We start from the raw sequence: 20495 nt of genomic DNA, 5'->3' as shown, positions 1-20495 counted from the left end.
CAATGAACAGTCTCCAATCTTTGGGTTCGTACTGTGGCACTCCAAGCTTGAGCAGAAGCGCATGTCATAAATTGGCGCATGTAGGTATTGTACATTCTTCAGAGTTCGTTATTTCAAGAAATACAACTTTTTTGTATCACATTATTACAAAATCTGCCCCATTAACTTTAGTTTTGATCCACGAACTTTATGCTTTGCCTCACCAATTTTTGGAAGATTTTGAGGTTTTATGACTTCAAACTGATCCCTTTTCGACATAATCACCCAGAACTATCGTACCTGAATACTTCTTGTCATTAAAATAATTATTTCCAATCAAAACAATTATTTGACATGACATTTTACCCCCACCAACTTCTTCTAAAATGCTCCACACATGCGTACATGTGAACAAAAATGTAAAAAACGACATGTGGCCATATCTCAAAAACTTGACCTGATTGAACAAAACTAATGTGAGTTTTGGATTCAGCGCATCAGATTCGTCCTAAATCAGCTTAAAAAATGCAGACAACAAATTTGTTGTTGACCAGTGTTATCAATGAGGTTTTCCCCTTCGACTGTCCTGCAGTAGCTCCACTTCGATGACATTACCACGTAGTTTAGTGACTACACGTGTACCATTCGTGAGTTCCCGAGGATCCATGGAGCGCATTTAAATTACAGGGCACCCTACTTTAAAGTGATCCAAAAGACCGGATCAGTTTGGTGTACATATTCATATCTTGTAGATTTTCGCTGGCCGGATCAGTTTCCTCTACATATTCATATCTCGTAGATTTTAGCTGATTCTAAAACTGTTAACAGCATGTTGATCGGATGGTTCTCTGATTTTCTACGGTAGTAAACAGAAGTACGACTTAAGCCTGCATGCCACTATGCAGAGACCCGAGGACCTAATATTTCACAACAAACTAAAAACTCACAAAATTTGAAAATATTTTAAATAAACAATTTATTATAATATCAATTAAATAACATTTTTATCCATCGAGAATATGAATTGTTCTGTTTAGCTATAGTTATTCTCCTGGGATCTGCGCATCCATCCACGATCGATGTTCTAATGAAGTGCAGTAGGAATAATAAAAACAGCACCGTGCAGGAGTGGAGGTAATCTCTGCAAAGCTCTCGGAAAGCCTTAAGATGCATCATGATCGGTTTGATTGTGAACAGATATACGGACGGACGGACATCGAGACCGGTTTTATTAGGTCATCATGAAGGTACATCTTGATATTACACATTGAAATAGAGATATGAATACTCAAGTGAGTTTATTATATGTCTATGATTGATAGCTTATTGACAGCTCAATAACATGAGCAATTTACTATGGCGTATAGTGATTAATAATAACATACTCTACAAAACGTTTTACGAAGTCATCTTAGTGTTCCTCTAAAAAATGGGAAAGATTTTTGTTTCTTTTTTGTGCAATAATTCCTCCCATTTTGCAAATGGAGAACATGAACTGTTTAACTACCGTAATCATCAAAACGAATTTTGAGGGGCCTCTTAAGGAAGACAATAATATCATTACTACATTTGTCAAAGCTTGTTTCATTTCATGCAGTAACAAAAATCTGATGGTGGAGCAAAAAAAGGGGCATGCCAAAATATTAAGCGGTGGAAGCGGTATTAATGGAATAAATATTAAGCATGCCGGAGCGGTGGAACTTGATCTCAATATTTGGCGTCATGGACAGGATAAGACAGACCAGGGGGGAGAGGGAACTGCTGCCTTGGTGAGACAAAAAGAGGACACAAGCTGGCCGGCTTAAAGATAAGGTAAGAACTGCCTCTTTTTCTCGCACCGGGACATACAGGTTCGCTGTTCTTGGTAATCTGTCCTTTTCTTAAAAGAGCGGAAAGAGGGAGCTTTTATACACATCAAAAAACAGGGGTACCCCGGGAGGGTTTAGAGTCCAAAGGGGAGGTTGAAGGGGAGATGCGAGAATGCTGACCTGAGAAAACTCTGCAGGACATGGTCTGGAGGGGAGATTGAGGGCAAACGCTGGAAGGCTAACCTGAGAAATCTCCGAGAGACAAGGTATTTCTGTGGGAGATTGAGGACGTGGAAGGTGTGCAAGGGAGTGTGAGGGTTCCTGGAAAGGTGAGAAAGACACCCGACCCAGCCCGAGAACACCCCGGGCAAAATACTGACCAGTCCAAGAATACTCTAGAAATTATCATGGAAAAGTGGGAAAATAAAGCTGTAACGGAAATGATCGACCTAGGTCATGTGATCAATTAGAATCATGCTATGAATGAATATAAAAGTACCCATATGCATTCCTAGAATAACATTCATTAAGATATGCATATGTGAATGAGCCCGAACCAAACTTGAAGCTTGTAAGATGTGTAAGGAAGAAGCATGACAAATAAATAATGCTGAAGGAAGGGAAGGTCACAGTGCAGCCAACTCAAAATCGATGGACCATCCATTAAAAGAACATGAGTTGAGATTAAAATCTGATAATTTTTGGAAATTTAAAGCAAGGTGCTGAAAGAACAGCAGACGAAGCTAGGCTGCTCGTGAAAACGATGTGTGGAAATGGAAGGTGGGAGGGAATGATGCCCCACAGAGGGAAGGATGCCCCATTGTGTAGTGGAGGAATGTGTGCGCTTTGCCTGAAGGTTAAAGGTGGGGGTCGTGTTCCTCTTTGAGAGTTTATAACGACTCAAAAACGAGTCAACTGGAAAAATTGTGGCAGATGTGCCGAAGAAAGCCTTGATTGTGATCTCCAAGTCCAGGAGTCCATACAAGACGAATTTAATTGAGAATTATTTAATCGCAGTTGGAAATTAAAAAAAGCAATTTAATATAGAGTCAAATAGTTCTGAAATGTGTCTAAATTAATTTGTATATGTTTTAATGTGTGGGTCGAACGCATACGCAGTTTATTGTGGCTGTGGAGATAATTACATACGCAACTTAGCCGGGCACAGAGACTGAACGAATTAATTCTAGGGTTGTCTGGTGTTGAGGAGCAAGCTTGAAGAGCAGAATTAGCATTCGAGTGGTTATGACGAGACTGTCATGTGATGAGCAGCTGTCAGAGTAAGTCATTTGTTTCACATGACACTGACTGATAGGGCAGCATATGTAATTTATAGACAGGGTAGAAATTAATTATGGATGTGTAAATATCTCTTGTTTGAAGGTGTGGCTAGGTAAAGACTTCCCATCACAGAAGCACACGTCACATGGGCGACTAGGCTGATTATGATTTCTCTGGCCAGTGTGTGCCAACCTTGGCAGCAGAAATGTATATATTCCTATTCGGGCCACTCCGATGGTGAAAACAGACCCCGAAGGAGGACTCCACCCAGGAGGAAGGAGGGGAGCCCGTCAACCACCAGGGAGCCAAGAGGGGCCTATTGTGGACAAAGGGCGAGTAAATGGTCTGCAGAATGCAAGGCAGACTGTGACCTTGCTCTGCAGGGGTAATTACTGACTGTGACAACATCATAGACCAGTTTGTATCAGTGGAGCTCAGGGAGCCACTGGGTTGTCTGGACCGACTGGAGAAGCGGGAGGCAGTGGAACTGTTGGTGGTTCAGGACCTATCGGACCTCTGGGCCCGAGTGGTCATGATGGCATGATTAGCCCTCGTGGTGATGGGGGTAGGCCAGGAACACCTGATAAACATGGATGGCAATGCTGGAGACAAGGGTCCGCAAGGCGTGTCTGCAACACCAGGACGGAAAGGGGCGATTGGGATAATTGCACCATCAGGATCGTCTGGGTCAGTGGGTGAGCAAGTGGTCGGTGCAGGTGAGCACATGGATCTGTGGTGAAGGTAGTGGTGTGAACCCATGGGTCGGTTCAAGCAGGCAGAATTCACAACATCTTTGTTTACGTTGAGATCTGCATTTGTTGTCTTCTGACTTCAGCATTGGTTGGTATTTTAAAAACCAGTTTTTCATATCATAGCGGCCACCGTACCTGTGAAGGCTCTCCGTGCACTTCCTGCTCCGAAATTCTTGAGATTTCATCGGACAATTTTATTTCTGTGACAATGGTAGACCGTGGGGCTGTTTACATCTGTTTTTTTGTATTTGAGCTCGGAGCATTAGTTTACTTTGCACTGTACAGTCTACTACAATGAAACGGGACAGGATTTTGAATACCCAGCCAAAGTGCATGGACTCTACTGCTCCCTCTAGCGGTCGTGCTCGCTGCTGATACCCAGCCCCCACAACAAAGTGGTTACCCAAAAGGTTTGCTCGTTCTGGCTCATAAAAATGAGCTGCACAAGAAAAAAGGGGGATGATGTAGAAGGAGGTGCTGAGAATATGGTACATTCAAGAACTTGCAGTGGTTGGAGAAAATCGAAAATTTATAAAATCAAAAGTTTTGGAAGAAGCTATGTGTATTATCAAATGGTTGTGGTGTGCGCTGCCTTTGAGCTGTTGGTTGCATCACTGGTTGGAGCATGACTTTGCTGCTGATGGGGTGCCCCTATTACCAGTGTACTGATGTTCATTTTTCTTGCCAGTCTTGAAGGAGTGACAGGCTGAGTTAGCCCTCTGGGGTTCGTTTAGTGGTAAATGAAACTTGAGCTCAGGGCTCTGGGATCCCGGTCACCACTGTAAGTGCAAGGCCAAACAGTACATATAATTATTGGTAAAATATATGGACATATATACATGAAGATTAACTCTTGTGATGCTAATAAATATTGTGAAAGAGTTTGACAACAGGGTGTTCGAATGGAGGAACGTCCTGAAGACACAGTGGACTGGACTTTTTTCAGGTATTATTGATTACCCAAGGAGCTGTCAAGAAAAGGTAAGCCAATCATGGATTCACGCATCTCATTGCAGAAGGATACGGGAAATCGAAAAGAGAAAGAATGTTACTGGAGGTTTATGATAGATGTGGCAGTGTTTGATTAGCATGTGTCTAATCATGATAATATGGACAATAACAAATAGTGAGGGCATTTTGGGAATGTCATAGAGATCAGAATGTTTGGTAGGTCAATGGTAGGGGAAACAAGGAATGCGTTGTGACAGGGTGCACAGGGAAGAAAAAGGTAAACATTGGGATCAATTGCATGAGGAAGGCGTATATGGGAAAACACTTATAGGGCCCTTTTATACAATTATGCATCTCGTGTGCCACAGGATGAAGGGGACAAAGGCATTGTATGCCTGTAAAAAGGCATATTGTTACATGAAGGGATAACTGGGACATGGATAGATATAAGGATACAAATAAATAATCTTGCAGAATCCCAGACATCATTAATGGTATATTTCTGTGACCTAGCGGAACACCTCAGGAAGTACCATGACTGCATAGTACTATGACTATTTTAAGGATGAAGAGTTCAGATCATGGGTAATGGAAGTGTTTGGTAAAGAGGGAACATGGATATTCCACATATTGATTGTTGGCCCTATGATATTCAGTGTTATTTTCATCCTTGCATGCATAAAAGTAATGATGTGTATGTGTGTGTGTGTGTGTGTGTGTGTGTGTGTGTGTGTGTGTGTGTGTGTGTGTGTGTGTGTGTGTGTGTGTGTGTGTGTGTGTGTGTGTGTGTGAGAGAAAATTTACCACAGTGACGAGAATGGTGGTGCATGAAGTTTCCTGAACCAACCATCTCTGAAGACCCAGAAAACCCAGAAAATGAAGAGCCTAGTTTAAAATTTAGTCGAGACACCGTGATTGTGGTATTATTATTATTATTATTATTATTATTATTATTATTATTTTGGGGGAAATATGAAAGTATAGACACTAGTGCTTTGGGATTGATAAAAAACTTTTAAAAAATGACTTGTTGTTCATAAAGAACACTCTACTCAAACTCACATTGGATGAGTGTCTCGAATTGCTTACACCGATGACGGGGATGGAAAGAAATATTATCTAAACATTGCCTCGTTGGAAAATATTGGGATTTTTAAACTTTCTTTTTACTCTGGCTTGCAGTTTATAAAAATTATATTCTTGTTTGTTGTTCATAAAGAACACAATAGATAGCCAAAATATACTCTGGCTTGCAGTTAATAAAAAATATATTTTTGTTTGTTGTTCATAAAGAACAAAATAGATAGCCAAAATATATTCTTACTTGTTGTTCATAACGAACCTTAGTTAGCTAAAAATATATGTATCTTTTTTGTGTGTGAAATAATTTTTGAGTGTTGTTTTTGAAAAGTAATTTTGCTTCCTCATGACCTATATTCAAGTCATAATTGTTGAAATGTATCCACTATTCTACAGAGGGGTGGGGTATTGGTGGGCCGGTCAGGATGGTAGAGGGGGGGCTTTTATATGAGGCTAGAAAGTGCGGGCAGAGCTTTCATGACGTTATTGTGATGTACTGATAGAAGATGCTTAGCAGGCAGACACGAGTGGGAGGACAGTCGAGCCAGGCTGTGTTGCACAAGCGCGAGCGCGGGCGTACTTTGCCCGCGGCTCCCCTTTATTACGTATGCAGCACACGCACAAGCCGGGCGACTACAGCATTACTACAACGCCTCAGGCGGCGCGCACACCTTATATCCATTGCAGACCCGATGACCACGACGACCCCTCCTCCCATCATCATGCCCATCATGCATCATCATCATGCCCCGCCCTGCATGCCCACAGGCTACACCACACTCCTCCCTCCTAAAAGTATGATTATTAAATGATCACCACTATAATAAGCATAAACAACATGAAGGACTTCGGTATAATAGTCGACAAGGCACGAAAAATGAAAACAGCGAAGTATAACAGCACACCACATCATATACTGCGTGAAAGCGAGCTAATGGAGCTGCCCCGGCCAGATTCCGAAGACACAGCACCTCCCAAATTCTGGCCGCGTTACCGATATGAAGCAGCAAGGCGAAAAGCACGGCAGCTCTACACAGCGGAAACGCCCCCAGGCGGCTCATGCTGACATGGTCCTCGGCGAGGCCGTGGCGATCTCCCGAGCAAACCTCCCCCGGCACCATCAAATGCCTCCGGCCCACTCCCCCCAGGCAGACCCGACGTAGATAAACATTCCGAGGCCGGAAGCCCGCTGTCTGGAAGCTGTGGCGCCAGCGCCAGCCTCGATCGACCTTGGCTGGGGGCGCTGAACAGCGCCGCTGGCTGTACGCACTTAATGCTCCAAAACAACCCACGCACCACAATCAGTTGAGACGCCAATGCCCGTCTAAACGGCCTTGAGCGAACACAGAGAGCTGCGCTCGCAACTAGAGGTGGGGGTAACGCTGACCAGCGCACCAGTCTTGGCTCCGAGTCGATCTCCGAGACCCACCCGGCAGCTAGACGGTAGCAATTCCATTTAAACCACACTTTAAGTACAGGCTCGTCATAAACCAATAGGAACACCACTGGAATCATTGCAAACTAATTTTTCCGTACAGCGCGTTTTTTTTTATAAAATCCCAGCACCTGATAAAACAACTACCCGTGGCTCGGGGCAATGGAAGGCCAACCAAACCTTTTTATTCACCACCACCGCTCCCAAAGCCACCACATCACATTGACCATACCGCAAAACCCATCGATTGATCTCCGCCAAAGCCACTCTCACACGGGAACTGCTGGCATTTATTTCAACAACGTTAAACTGCATCACTAGAGCAAGGAAAAACAAATATGCAATGCACAGCAACTCATAACCCTCATCACGAGTCCGATTCTTGATTGTTGACTCGATGTCATGACTCGCGACTTCCTTTAACGCCACGGGCTCACCGCAACCTGTTGAAGCTGCTCGAACAACACCGCACCTCGCATCATGCACGCCGCCGACGCGCGAGAGCCCATCGCGAGAGCTGGCACGGCCCCTGCTGCTCCCGAACCGCACACCGCCGTTGCAGGCAGCAATGAACGGCCGCTCCCGTCGCATCGACGCGGCTCCCGCCGCCAGAACCTCGCCCTCGGTACCCGACGAAAGCATCGAAGAGAGCATCGGCACACCTGGAGGTACGAACTGGAGATCCAGCCCGAGGTGCGCCGGCCAGTCCCGACCCAAAAGGACGGGCCCCTCCCCTCGCCCCACGAACACCGAGAGTAGGGCGCTTCGCCCCCGGTAAAGCACCGAGACGTCAGGCGCTGCAAGTGGCGCAACCGCTTCGCCGGTGTACGCGCGCGATGCGCGGGCAGCACGAGTGGCCTCAATTCAACACCCGATCAGTGCCCCGATCACCTCGACATTCACTGGCATCGGTCCTGTCACCGTAGGACCAACTGAAACCAGGTTCAACATGGGCAGCATGGGCGATGACCCTCGCCCCACACACCGTAGACGACCTCGAGTGCTCAGACCGCCGCCCGAGTGATTGCATTGCAACGCTTGCCCACGACCCGCGCCGCAGACCGTGTGCGTGGCCGTGCGTGCCTGGCCCATCGCGCTGACCCCCGGACCATCTGCTGTGCCCCGACCATCGAGACCCCGGACATTCTTCAGAGCTTGTGCGACGCCCAACGCCGCGTTCGAGCCAAACCGCGTGTCCTCGTTCTCTAGCCGTGGCTCTGCAGAAATCATTCCCCCGATCTGACGTGCCTCAATAAAACGAACACCGAGCGCGGCCGTTGCCCACTCGACGTGGCCGAAGTCGATTCCGACGAAGGCGGGCACACGTTCATGCGCCGTGCACTGACCCTCTGCCATGCTCGTGCTGGCGAGACCTTTGGCTCCGTAGCTTGGAACCGCACGGGTCATTTGCCGCACTGCACACGCCGATTCGAAGATCCTCGTCAGCGAACTGTGCTGTACTGATAGAAGATGCTTAGCAGGCAGACACGAGCGGGAGGACAGTCGAGCTGGGCTGTGTTGCACAAGCGCGAGCACGGGCGTACTTTGCCCGCGGCTCCCCTTTATTACGTATGCAGCACACGCACAAGCCGGGTGACTACAGCATTACTACAACGCCTCAGGCGGCGCACACACCTTATATCCATTGCAGACCCGATGACCACGACGACCCCTCCTCCCATCATCATACCCATCATGCATCATCATCATTCCCCGCCCTGCATGCCCGCAGGCTACACCACAGTTATGGCCCACTTGGAGCTACTCATAAGGGTGTACCACCGATAGAAAAGACTCCCGTCTGCCACCTTGCCGATCCATCGAGATTCCATCTCGAAAAAATTATTATGATTGTGTTGTTCCTTTTCCATTATGTTTATAAGTAACAGAGGGGCAAATGTGGAGCTGTTGAACATCTCCCAACATTGAAAAACAGCCATTATTGGTGAAATTACTTCAGACGATCGAGAGTAACCTTTAAAAAGTATAAACAGGTGTTGTGTTCATTCTATTGATTCATCTTTAAAATGGAACATCTGGCAGTAGAATGAGAAGATAATATAAATTGTGATAAAGATCTGCCTGTCACATTGACCAACAACAGATCTTCTTGCTCGTGAAAGATCAAGGCTGTGCCACTCCAGGAGAGAAACATTGCTGGGGTGTTGTTACCTCGAAGGAATACGATATCTAAGAAAGGAAATATAAACCTGATGGAAGTTGGGGAAATCATGAAAAGAGATGAGCAGGAAAAAGTATATATAAAGTAAACAAAACTGCTTGTGGACCAGAGTTTGACTGAGCTGGGATGCTGTAGGTAGTCTCTGTGTCACTTTCTGTCATATACTCTTTTTATGTGAATTAAAAGGCTCTTTTCTACCATGATCAGAGTGGACATTGCTAGATCTCAATCAGCGGTGGAACTTGATCTCAACATATATATATATATATATATATATATATATATATATATATATATATATATATATATATATATATATATATATATATATATATATATATATATATATATCGATATATTTCACTCCAAAACATATTCCCATTCTGCTGGGATTTCCTTCTACTCATAGTTCCTGTGCTTCATTCTTTATTTGTCCCTTTTCTCAATATCTCCAAACTCAATATCTCCAACTCTTCATTGAAGGAAACATTTCTTCATTCTTCCTACAAAAACTTTTAAAAACATAAAAATGCTTCACTTTCCTGATTTCTCCATGAGTACCCAGGGGTATGCCTACTCCTTTTATTCTTCTTCTTCTTCATAAGAATATTTTACAAACCTGTCTCACACCTCAGCACTTAATCCATCACCCTATCATTTTCCCTTGGTCATATTCCATCTGCTTGGATATCAGATAACATCACCACATCGCATAAAAATGGTGGAAAGACGAATCCCCTGAACTACAAACCTTTGAGCTGACTTGCAGTATTCAGCAAGCTCATTGAATCCATTATCACAGTTGACAGGAAATCCTTCCTTTTCTCCAACATCTTAATCTCAGATCATCAATTCCGATTTAGAAAAGGTCAATCTATCTTGGACGTCCTGCTTCAACTCTCCCAGCAATGAATGGAGTCCCTCAATGTTGGACTTGACATCAGGGCCATCTTTCTAGACATACTCGAGCTTTCTATACAGTTGGGCACCCAGCCTTGCTCTCAAAACCTTTGCCTATAGCATCGAAGGCTAATTCCACACATGGCTTACTGACATTCTCTTCAAACGGAGCCAACTAGGGGCTCTTCACTGAATCTTTTCATATCCTCTCCCTGTTAAGTTTGGAGTGCCCCAAGGCAGTGTTCTATGTCTAGTCCTATTCTGAATATTCATCAACAGTCTCTGACACTTTGGAAAAATCCATTTATGTATTTGCTGATGACTCCACCCTCTGCTGTGACATCCCTCAACCTTCAGATATTTGGGAGGGTGGAAGCAGCATGTCCAAGGTCGATTGCCTGGGTCTGAAACTGAACTAACCATTTAAGTTCAGGCCATTGGAGAAAAAAAAAGATTTCATGTTAACTGCAATGATAAATTCCACATCCTTGCTTGCAATTGGAAACAAGCTATTCAGTCTGTAGTTAAGAGGATCCATCCTTGCACGATGTTTTGTGTGTTGCAGTGATATTAGATAACTTCCAGGCAGATAGAAACCGACCCAGAGAGAATGATTGAGTGAACAGAGCAGAAAAAGGATGAGCAAGAGCAGCAGTGCAGGATTTTAGGAAACGAGCACTGATGCCGTTAGGGCCTGTTGCACAATTGGAGTCAAGGTTTGCTAGAAACCTCTCCACCTTCACAAGATTTAGTGGCAAGAAGCAGATGGTTACGAGAGGGTAGGGTAGGTGTAGGGAGTGATGGGTTGGGGACACACAATTTGGAAGGAAACACAGTATTGTGGCAAACGGCCTTCTCACAAGATGAGTCAGATGTTAATGTGGTGCCGCCAAATAAAAGTGTTTGGATGAGAAATGTGTCGACATAAGATAATCCCAGTGATTATGGTGGGAGCTTTGTGCTATTTGAGAGTGTTAGGGTAAGGTGTCTTGTCTTATATTTTTATTTGTGCCAGGGTGGGCTGGCCAGTGTAGGGGTGGGGGCATTTGGTTTCCCCCATTACAAAAGGGAATGAACTATTGATCCTCTGAGTAGACACATGCCACCCCAAGCAGGGTGGAGATTGGTGGAAGTTCAGGATGTAGTCTCTGGTTGATTGGAAAGAAAGCTTTGTGAATATATATATATATATATATATATATATATATATATATATATATATATATATATTTATATACATACATATATATCATTCCAGTATATACTGGTGTATCGGTATTATATATATATATAAAATATATATATTGCTTTGTTAACACAGGTTCCAAAAATACTAATGTTCAAATATCCATTACATATTCATGTAGGATGTAAAGATCATTGACACATGGTAATTTTTCAAAGTACTCCCACAAGAGGAATTCCCATATTTTTAATTCCTAAAGTATTCCTATATTTTAAAATGTATTTTCAAAGTATTTTTCCCCATGATGAGAATGGTTATTTTACTTCCACCTTTAAATGCTATTTAAATTGATTTTGTTTCAGAGCGAGATCAGTATTGGTAAATGTCACAGGTCATGATCAATCACTGTCGTCATACCAGAATAACTATCATGGACACTGTGCAGGTATGATTATACCCGCATCGCTTCACACCCGTATCACTATTGCAGATCACTGAATTGGCACAGGATTTCTAAGGCACACCCAATTCATATAAATAACCAATTGCTTTAAAAAATTGCCACGAGGGCAAAGAAAAACATGATTGCTTGCATGGTGCTCAGATGCTGAAGGTTAAAAGATAAACCTACTCTATTTGCTTCCTGGTTCGTCTTGACATCATACGTTCCACAGTTCCAGGTGTAACTGAGTCCATCAGAGCTTTTTGTAAATCATGTAGTTCAAGTACGGTATTTAAAGATTGTGAACACCTTTCTTCGATTCGTTCATTGTTAGTATCACAGCTCAGTATATCCACTGAATATTTATTTTCATACAGATATTTTTTTCAGTACACTGGTATAAAGGGAATATTGAAAATTCCAGCCTATGAGCAGGAAGTAGTTGTTGTTTATCTCACACAATGACGATAATTGATGCACCAATGTTCGGGTTTTAATGGTGAATTTTGCAGGAAATATTTTAAGAAAATAAAGAAAATAATTTAATTTTTCATGAACAATTTCACGATGATTTGCACACTCTGAGGGATCCTCTGTATATTTATTGCCGACAGGTATTGAGTTAATGGAGTAATTAAGTCGGGTCATTGTACTGAGGCAACTGAGCATGGTTAGGTAATTATTAAATTACCTAATATTAGGTAATTACTATTCGTGACATGGTGGTGGTGGTGGTGGTGTTGTCGGATGTGGAATGAACAGGGGGATTCAGGTGAGGGAAGTTTCTTATGAGAATTATGAGGTTTGAAAGGTAAAAATAGCATGATCGTAAGGATTAAGGAGTTTGTGAGTTACCTTTTGGAAGTGAGGGCCTGGCGATGGATGGGAAGCTGTAGTGAAAGAAGGGTTGAGAGATGGATTGATAGACGGAGGCCGGAGGGATTAACGAGGGATTGAAAGATGGATTGTTCGACTGAAGGACAAAAGTTGGATAGTCGAGAATTGGGCCTGGGGATATTACTCAGGGAATGAAACACACAAAACTCAATGCCATTTCCCTCCCCCATCCCTCGAAACAATGTGTGGGAACGGGAAGTCTATTCGACTCACAATTTGAAGACGTATCTTATTTTAGGAACCGGACTAGTTCCGGTTTGAGTCATTGTGTCAGTGTGTCTCTTATTTAACTCCAAAATCATGAAACCTTGCAGCTTGAAACTTTGCACGCATACAAAGAGAACTCCAAGGGAGTGTTTGAGTGAAAATTGGTTGTTTGGGTTAATTAAAACTTTCCTTTGAGAGATGATAATTGACGGCCTTATTTAATTATATCCTATACCAGGTGCATCCTCGGCGACATCACTTTCCATGGGATCTCAAGGCGCATCTTAGGTTTCCTCGCTGGGGTCTGAATCCGCTATATTTTTGGGCGTGTTCAAACATGCATTGACTTGGAACAGGCCACAAAAATTTATTCGTGATAAAGTCTTGTTTTTTTCACTTTCCTCACTTATATCATCAAATGTTACTTCCAAAAAAACTTGGATAATCTAACAGCTCATCATACCTTCAAATTTCTTAATCCATTGCAATGCTTATAAACATCAGGGGATGCCAGCGTTCATGCTTTATTTCATTTTCACACAAGCGATAACCTCGGGAACTCTTAAACTAAGCCAAATTACAAAATTTAAGCTCCAGAATTAAAATTATCAGCAGTTCCAACTGCTAGAAAAAAGTGTCATTTGTCCATTTCAGACATTTCACATTTTAGGTGTCTCCATGAGGTGTGTGTTTAATATGACATTCGGTGATTGTTATTGCTTGCCAAGCCAGCTGTTCCTTATCAACCATTTAATTGGAGTGCTTGCTTGAGTGCTTAAGCCACTTGTCAATCGCCCGACAGTTGATAGTGGTGCAGTTGATGTCCCAATCGGGATGAACAATTGGCAGTTGCTCCAAGGTAGAGGAACATGTAATTCTAAATTGGTTCTTTCATATGACTCAGTGTGCTTTACAAAGTTTAAATGATTTCTCTTTGTGAGTTACATTTGATAACACACAATTTCTGAGCTGTTTACAATATTAACGTGTTTTCGAAATTGCAGAACCAAATTTTTTTCCACCAGTCACATGACGATTGGCAGCACATCTCTTTGAAATGTTTATAATGTAATGTTGTTTTTAATAATTTGTTCATTGAAATTCATGCAAATCAATGGTGAAAGCTATTCAAGGTTCTTGGGTTGGACACAGTATGTACTGTAGTCGGTAATCACAGTGATTCCAATCAGCCAATTTCCAAAAAATTGCTGATATTGGCCGAGCGTATGTGTGTGTTGTTGTTGTTAATAAAGCAGAACATATTCTCTCTGCTTACTCCCTCCTCTATCTCTCTCTCTCTCTCTCTCTCTCTCTCTCTCTCTCTCTCTCTCTCTCTCTCTCTCTCTCTCTCTCTCTCTCTCTCTCTCTCTCTCTATGTCTCTGTCTCTGTCTCTGTCTCTGTCTCTGTCTCTGTCTCTGTCTCTGTCTCTGTCTCTGTCTCTGTCTCTCTCTCTCTCTCTTTGTCACATCCTTGCTCTACCCCCTGCTAATACAGTGCAGCACCCTCCCCCCAAACATATCTCTCTCTCTCTCTCTCTCTCTCTCTCTCTCTCTCTCTCTCTCTCTCTCTCTCTCTCTCTCTCTCTCTCTCTCTCTCTCTCACCTCTTGCTCTCTCTGTTGGACATATCCGGATGCTGGTTATGTCTAAATGGTGTTTACTCCATACGTGTCTTGATAGTGGTTATGTCCAGGTGATGTTTGTCTGCGGGCATGTACTGGCAGTGTTTTTCTCCAGGCTGTGTTTGTCTCTAGACATGTCCAGGCAGTGTTTGTCTCCAGAAGACTTGGCTCCACATGCATCTGTGCGGTGTTTGTCTCCAGACATGTCCGGGCGGTGTTTGTCTCTGGGAGGTATTTATAGTATGGCTGGTATAAAATGGATTTGAGACATTACTTTGTTTCCATCTTCACTGTTATTCCATGCAGAATCATTATGATGAAAAAGTATGAATTGTATTAACGCTCCACTACACCTGATGTTGTCTCCCCTCTCCCCCCCCCCATCTCTGTATCCCCTACCCCCCTCTTTCTCCCACCTCTTACTATTCCCATCAGTGAAGAGACAGGTGGTATTTGCTAGTATACATAAAAACAGTCTGTGCAGAGGTAAGCACTTGACACATTCTTTTTGTCAAGGTTTACAGTGTGTGAAAATGTATAAACAACAATGTGATGCAAAAGCATATCGCTGTGAACTGAATTCACTCCCAGGTTATCATAAAATGCATTTTCTCATATATTTCCTGGACTTTACATTTTCTACGTTTTTCTTTCTGACACTATTGCTGGGGAGAATGTGGTTTATGTTATCAAATGTCTTCAGACATATCCTTTTTTTAAATTGCAGATTGTCAGCTATATGTCACAAACAAATACATCCATGCTGCAAAATAAATTGATTATTAAATTGCTGAATGAAGTTAATAATCATCAGGAATCTCTGACTGTAGTAGAACATTTCATTTTAGACTTAATGCCTCGACATGTTCAGCTATTAATTTTGCAATGTGTATTTACAACAAGCTGAAGTAATGACAAATGCTTCACCCAGTTGAATGGTATTCAAAATTTTCCCGAATCATGACGAGTGTCTCCAGACCAGTTCGAACGACATATATCTGAATTTGTGTCAATTTTACTGCGAATGTTGACACCATATGGCATTTGAAATGTTTTTTGAATGCTTATCATGTTATGTACCTTTAATGCAACTCCTTATGGACATCATATATAAACAAGTTAAAAATTTAAATGCAAGCATAGAAATGCACCTACCAGTGATATTAGAAAATTCTCCAGCGATGCAAGGAATGCAGTCAAAACAGCAAGTTGCTTCTCCTTGACGGCCCATCTTTCGTGTACCAGGAATACATGGGTCACTGCAAACTGATTGAGGAACCTGTCAATAATGAAAGATTCACAGTGATTGAAGATAATTTGTTGTAGTTCTCAAACAGGCACATTTACGACACAGACAGTTTCAAATACAAAGTGTCACTTTGTAATATTATAGAGATACTTGTGAAACAAGTGAAATAGACATAAAATGTCATAGCCCCCATTGTTACAATAATTTTGTTGTATGGAGTTAAAGGGCCACCCCATATTTATGTACAACTAAAATGGCCGCCAGTCGGCCATCTTGGATCTGACCTGAAAAAACAATTGAGAGGCATGTGTATGAAATCATTCTTTATCTTTGTGCCAAGTTTGAACAAGATCAGTAAATGTATGTCGAATAAATGTGTGAGGACGTGTTCTACAATGGGTATTTACAACTTTGATTGCATCGCAAAACAAAAAGATGTGCAAATGTATGCCGTCATGTGTTGTCTTTTTATAAACTATGAACAAAATTGGGCCATGCATTTCCATGATATGTTTGCAGATGCACGCACACACACACATGGACAAAAAAAAATCGAGACCAATTCCATAAGCCGCCATTTTGGACTAAGTCCAACAGGGGCTAATAATGTCCTTTCTGATCTACTGAAGGAAATTATCAGTGTAAGCTCTTGAATCCACTTGAATCCACTTCAATCCAGAATGGAAGGGTTCTAAAATAATTCTGGTCCAAGTATTAAAAGAGATGAATGTTGATGAATTTACAAAATATTATAGCAGGTAACTTCTATGGTAATAAATACCGAACATAAAGAAATTCAAACAGAATAAATATAAATGTGTGTCAGATTGATGACACAAAAGTTTAATGCAGAATATTCCCAATAATTCCGTTTCCAAGTTTTTCCCATTTTTTTCAATGGAGCCACATGTTGGATTGAACACCATAAAAAAGTTTTGTGTATGAGATTACTCTTCATGTTTCAATTATCAATTTTTCAACTTCATGTTTTCTTTCACTAGTTTTAAATTGTACTTGAACACAATGGGGGTAATTGAGAAGAAAATGATTCTTACCCGATTTGATCCCCCGTTCCATTTCATTTTAGTTTCATTCACATAAAGCTTTTCACCAGGAAGTGTTGAACGGTATGAACCAACAGTTTTGAAATCCATCACTCCATTGCTCTCAAGTTGCCAATTTATGAGATCGTAGATTGCAGGCGGATCTCCATTCTCATCAAAACTCATAATTTCACCAATATTATTAATAAAGTGGACTCTTTGCAGGTAAAAGAGTAACTGAGTGAAAAAGGTTATTTTCTTAGTGCAATAATTTCAACCACTAGCATATGTGGAATCAAAATCAGCAAATATGAAATCAAATCAAAATATGCAAATATGGAATCAAATCAAAATCAGCGCGTCGCTGCATCCACTATCCACCGGTACTCCAGATGCCTCCGTCTAGCCATTCCCTAGGCAGATGCCTGGACCATCACCATCTCCTTGAGATGCTGCTCAACCTGCTGTAACAACGAGGCATGTGGTTGGCCCATTGGCATCCTCTACTCACAAGGATACCTTGCTGAGAGAATCTGGTGAGCAGGATCAGCGTCAGGAAAATGAGCCACATGCCCAAACAACCGCAGCTGATGCTTACGGACTATGCAGGTTACAAATCTCGTTTGAGTCTCTCTCAGCAATCACTCATTGGACAAAAAGTCCGAACAGCGATAGCCAAGGATTCAACGAAGTGACCTTGAACCAAAGGAATTATGTCTCTCTCTCTCTCTCTCTCTCTCTCTCTCTCTCTCTCTCTCTCTCTCTCTCTCTCTCTCTCTCTCTGATTCCTGATCAAAGTCGAAGTCTCACAACCGTAGAGCAAGACTGGAAGAACCAAGGACATGAAGACTCAGACTTTCATCCTCCTGCACAGGTACTGCCATGCCACACCCCATGATCCAGTGAATTCATGACGCCCCAGGCCCGACCCAGATATCTGTTGACCTCTGGCTCGCAGCCAGCAGAAACATGAATATCACTGCCAAGGTAAGGAAGTCTCTCCGAGAACCCTCAACATCCTCACCACAAACAGTTACAGACAATATAGGAACATCCAATACATCATTGAAAGCCTGTTTCTTAGTTTTGACCCAGGAATCCCATAATACCAGCAGCTCCGACTCCTCATTCAGCACATCGAGGGATGTCAACCAGATATCTAGAGTCTCCGCAAAGATCCCTGCATCATCTACGAAATCAAGATCAGAGATCTTGACATTCCCAAACGATGCAACACAACTTGATCTCTCTAACATCCTCCCAAGAATCCAGTCCCTACAAGCACTGAAAAGTGTGGAGGCCAGTCCCCATCTCTAACATACTCCAGTCACAACTGGAAATTTGTCAGAGATGGTATCACCACACCTCACAGCACTCTCAGTTCCAGAGTATAGTTCAGACATCAGAGTGATCAGTTTTGTTGTCACCCCACGAAGACCAAGAATCCTCCAGAGGGTATCCTGATTCGCTGAATCGAATGCTTTGTGGAGATCAACATAGGCTGCCAGCAGCCCCTGCCAAACTCTCATTTGTGTGCATCCGAAGAGCAAGGATACGGTCAATCGTTCACCAATTTGGTGCAAAGCTTGACTGCTCTGGGCACTGGTGCTCAAGCAGAAGGTGGCGTACCCTATCAATAATTTTCCAAGCAAAGACCTTGCCTCTTGCCTATAAATGAGAGTGGCGTCATCCCTCGCTAGTGGTTGTCGTCCTGGCGATCACCCTTCCCTTTCCAGAGAGGGACAATAAGGCCCCTCAACCAGTCAGTTGGATTGATGTCTGTGTTCCAGGTGAAGCGCAGAACTGCATGCAACGACACAAGTACAGCATTTCCACCAGCCTTGAGAAGTTCAGCATGGGTGCAACAGATCCCAGCAGCTTCACCCCATTTTAAACGGTTCAATGCAGCCTGTGTTTCATCAAATGAAAGTGGATCACAGTTGATTGGAGGGGGTGATTGATTCCACAAACGAAGGTGGATCACATGGACTTGAGGACCTCACTTACCTAGGAGACCCAGGGGATCCAAATTACTTTAGGACATAAAAGGCCCAGAGAACCTGAAAGACCCAACAGAACCAAAAGACACAACTACAGACCCATGGAAGTTCTGCATAATGTAAAATGTGAATTCAGGTCTCAACCCCCCCCCCCCACCCCACACCCAAAAACAATACCATGTCTTTAACCCTCCACCACCACACCCAAACTCTGTGCTCCCCTCTCCCTTTCTTCAAATCCTCAAACCCCTCGATACGAACTCTGTCACCCTCTCTGCCCTCCCTCCCACAAGCCAACTCTGTCACCCCTCCCTCTTTCTTCTTGAAGTCCTCAACTACCCCAAACCCCAAGTACTCGATCCCCCTTCCAACCCCAAGTCCATCCCCCCTCTTCCCAATATCTCAATATCCCTCTTCCAATTACATGCACCCTCACCCCTAACTCACTGTCCTTCCCTCCCCATTTCTTCCTGCTCTTAACATTACACAAATATGCATAGGGAACGTTGGCACATGAAAATGCCTTTCGGTCGAGCATGCTTGCGTTGCTCCTGTTCCCATGTGTTAAGAACAATCTTAAAAGTAAATAAAGATGGAACATTAAATTCACAATCACTTTCCCCTTTCTTCCGTTATCCTAACGATAATTCATGGGTCAGTGTTTGTGTGTTTGATGATTTGTCGCGCTACTTCTCCTCCAATTGTGGGCCGATTCTATCCAGACTTGCCTCATAGGATCAGCATGAACCCAGTTAGTGCAAAGAGGTGTTTTTTTTATCTTTGCCAGTGGTCTTATGGGGGAGGGGCGAGAGGGATGTACGTATCTTGTAGTGCAGTCTACAGGTTGGGGAGGATATTACAAGTCTCCACCATTTACAGTGCAGTATTTCTGTCCCCACATTTTCTAGTGTCGTGAGGTGTTTTGGAATTATTGCAGAAGGTATGTTTTTCCTTCATGCACATAGCTTAATGTTTGTTTTTCCAACAATACTGTAGTTGACGTACTACAATGCCCAAATAAAGGCTTGCGTCAGAAGAACATGTTGCATTCTTGGAACAAGATCACCCATGGGGCAGGTACCCTGCTCGTAAGAAGAAACAGAATGCCAGGTGTGGATGTCAGGTGGTGGCCCCATTAGATCCATATTTTAACATTTGACTCATTTAAACATTTGGCAATTGCATTAATCAGGTGTCTGGATTCAAACCATTGTCCTGGCTGCTTCAAATTGTGTTCCCAAACCTTTTTCCTTTGCTATAAAATGTGTTAAAATGTATTACAAGCAAGCCAGCCGATGTGCTTGTCCAAGCAGTCTGGTAGGCTGTTTATGAATTCCAGTGCAGAGAAACAACAAAGGCCGGAAAACTACAATGGGTTTGCTGCTGTTTATGAATATGTGCCAGCACTCTCTCAAAGCCCGAACCGGCCCAAACCGTGAGAAAGATGTTGGCTTGCAAAACTTCCCCTCGGGTGTAGGGATG

The 20495-nt window shown here is 43.0% G+C and overlaps 1 protein-coding gene across 1 annotated transcript in view; it reads right to left on the bottom strand.

The window, feature by feature from the left end:
* LOC147034857 (extracellular calcium-sensing receptor-like) overlaps positions 1-20495 on the bottom strand; it is a 78600-nt gene that overhangs the window by 9987 nt on the left and 48118 nt on the right. Inside the window, exons 6-7 of the mRNA XM_085890363.1 lie at positions 17026-17250; positions 15877-16000 (exon numbers count right to left, since the gene is read on the bottom strand). Coding sequence (XP_085746489.1) covers positions 15877-16000; positions 17026-17250 — 349 coding nt within the window. The remainder of the gene's footprint in view (positions 1-15876; positions 16001-17025; positions 17251-20495) is intronic.

The sequence above is a fragment of the Eptatretus burgeri genome, chromosome 1, assembly GCF_056783735.1.
Source record: "Eptatretus burgeri isolate ZD-2024b chromosome 1, Ebu_testis_v1, whole genome shotgun sequence".
NCBI lineage: Eukaryota > Metazoa > Chordata > Myxini > Myxiniformes > Myxinidae > Eptatretus > Eptatretus burgeri.
Note: the sequence above shows the minus strand (reverse complement) of the source record. Positions and strands in the feature narration are given on the sequence as shown.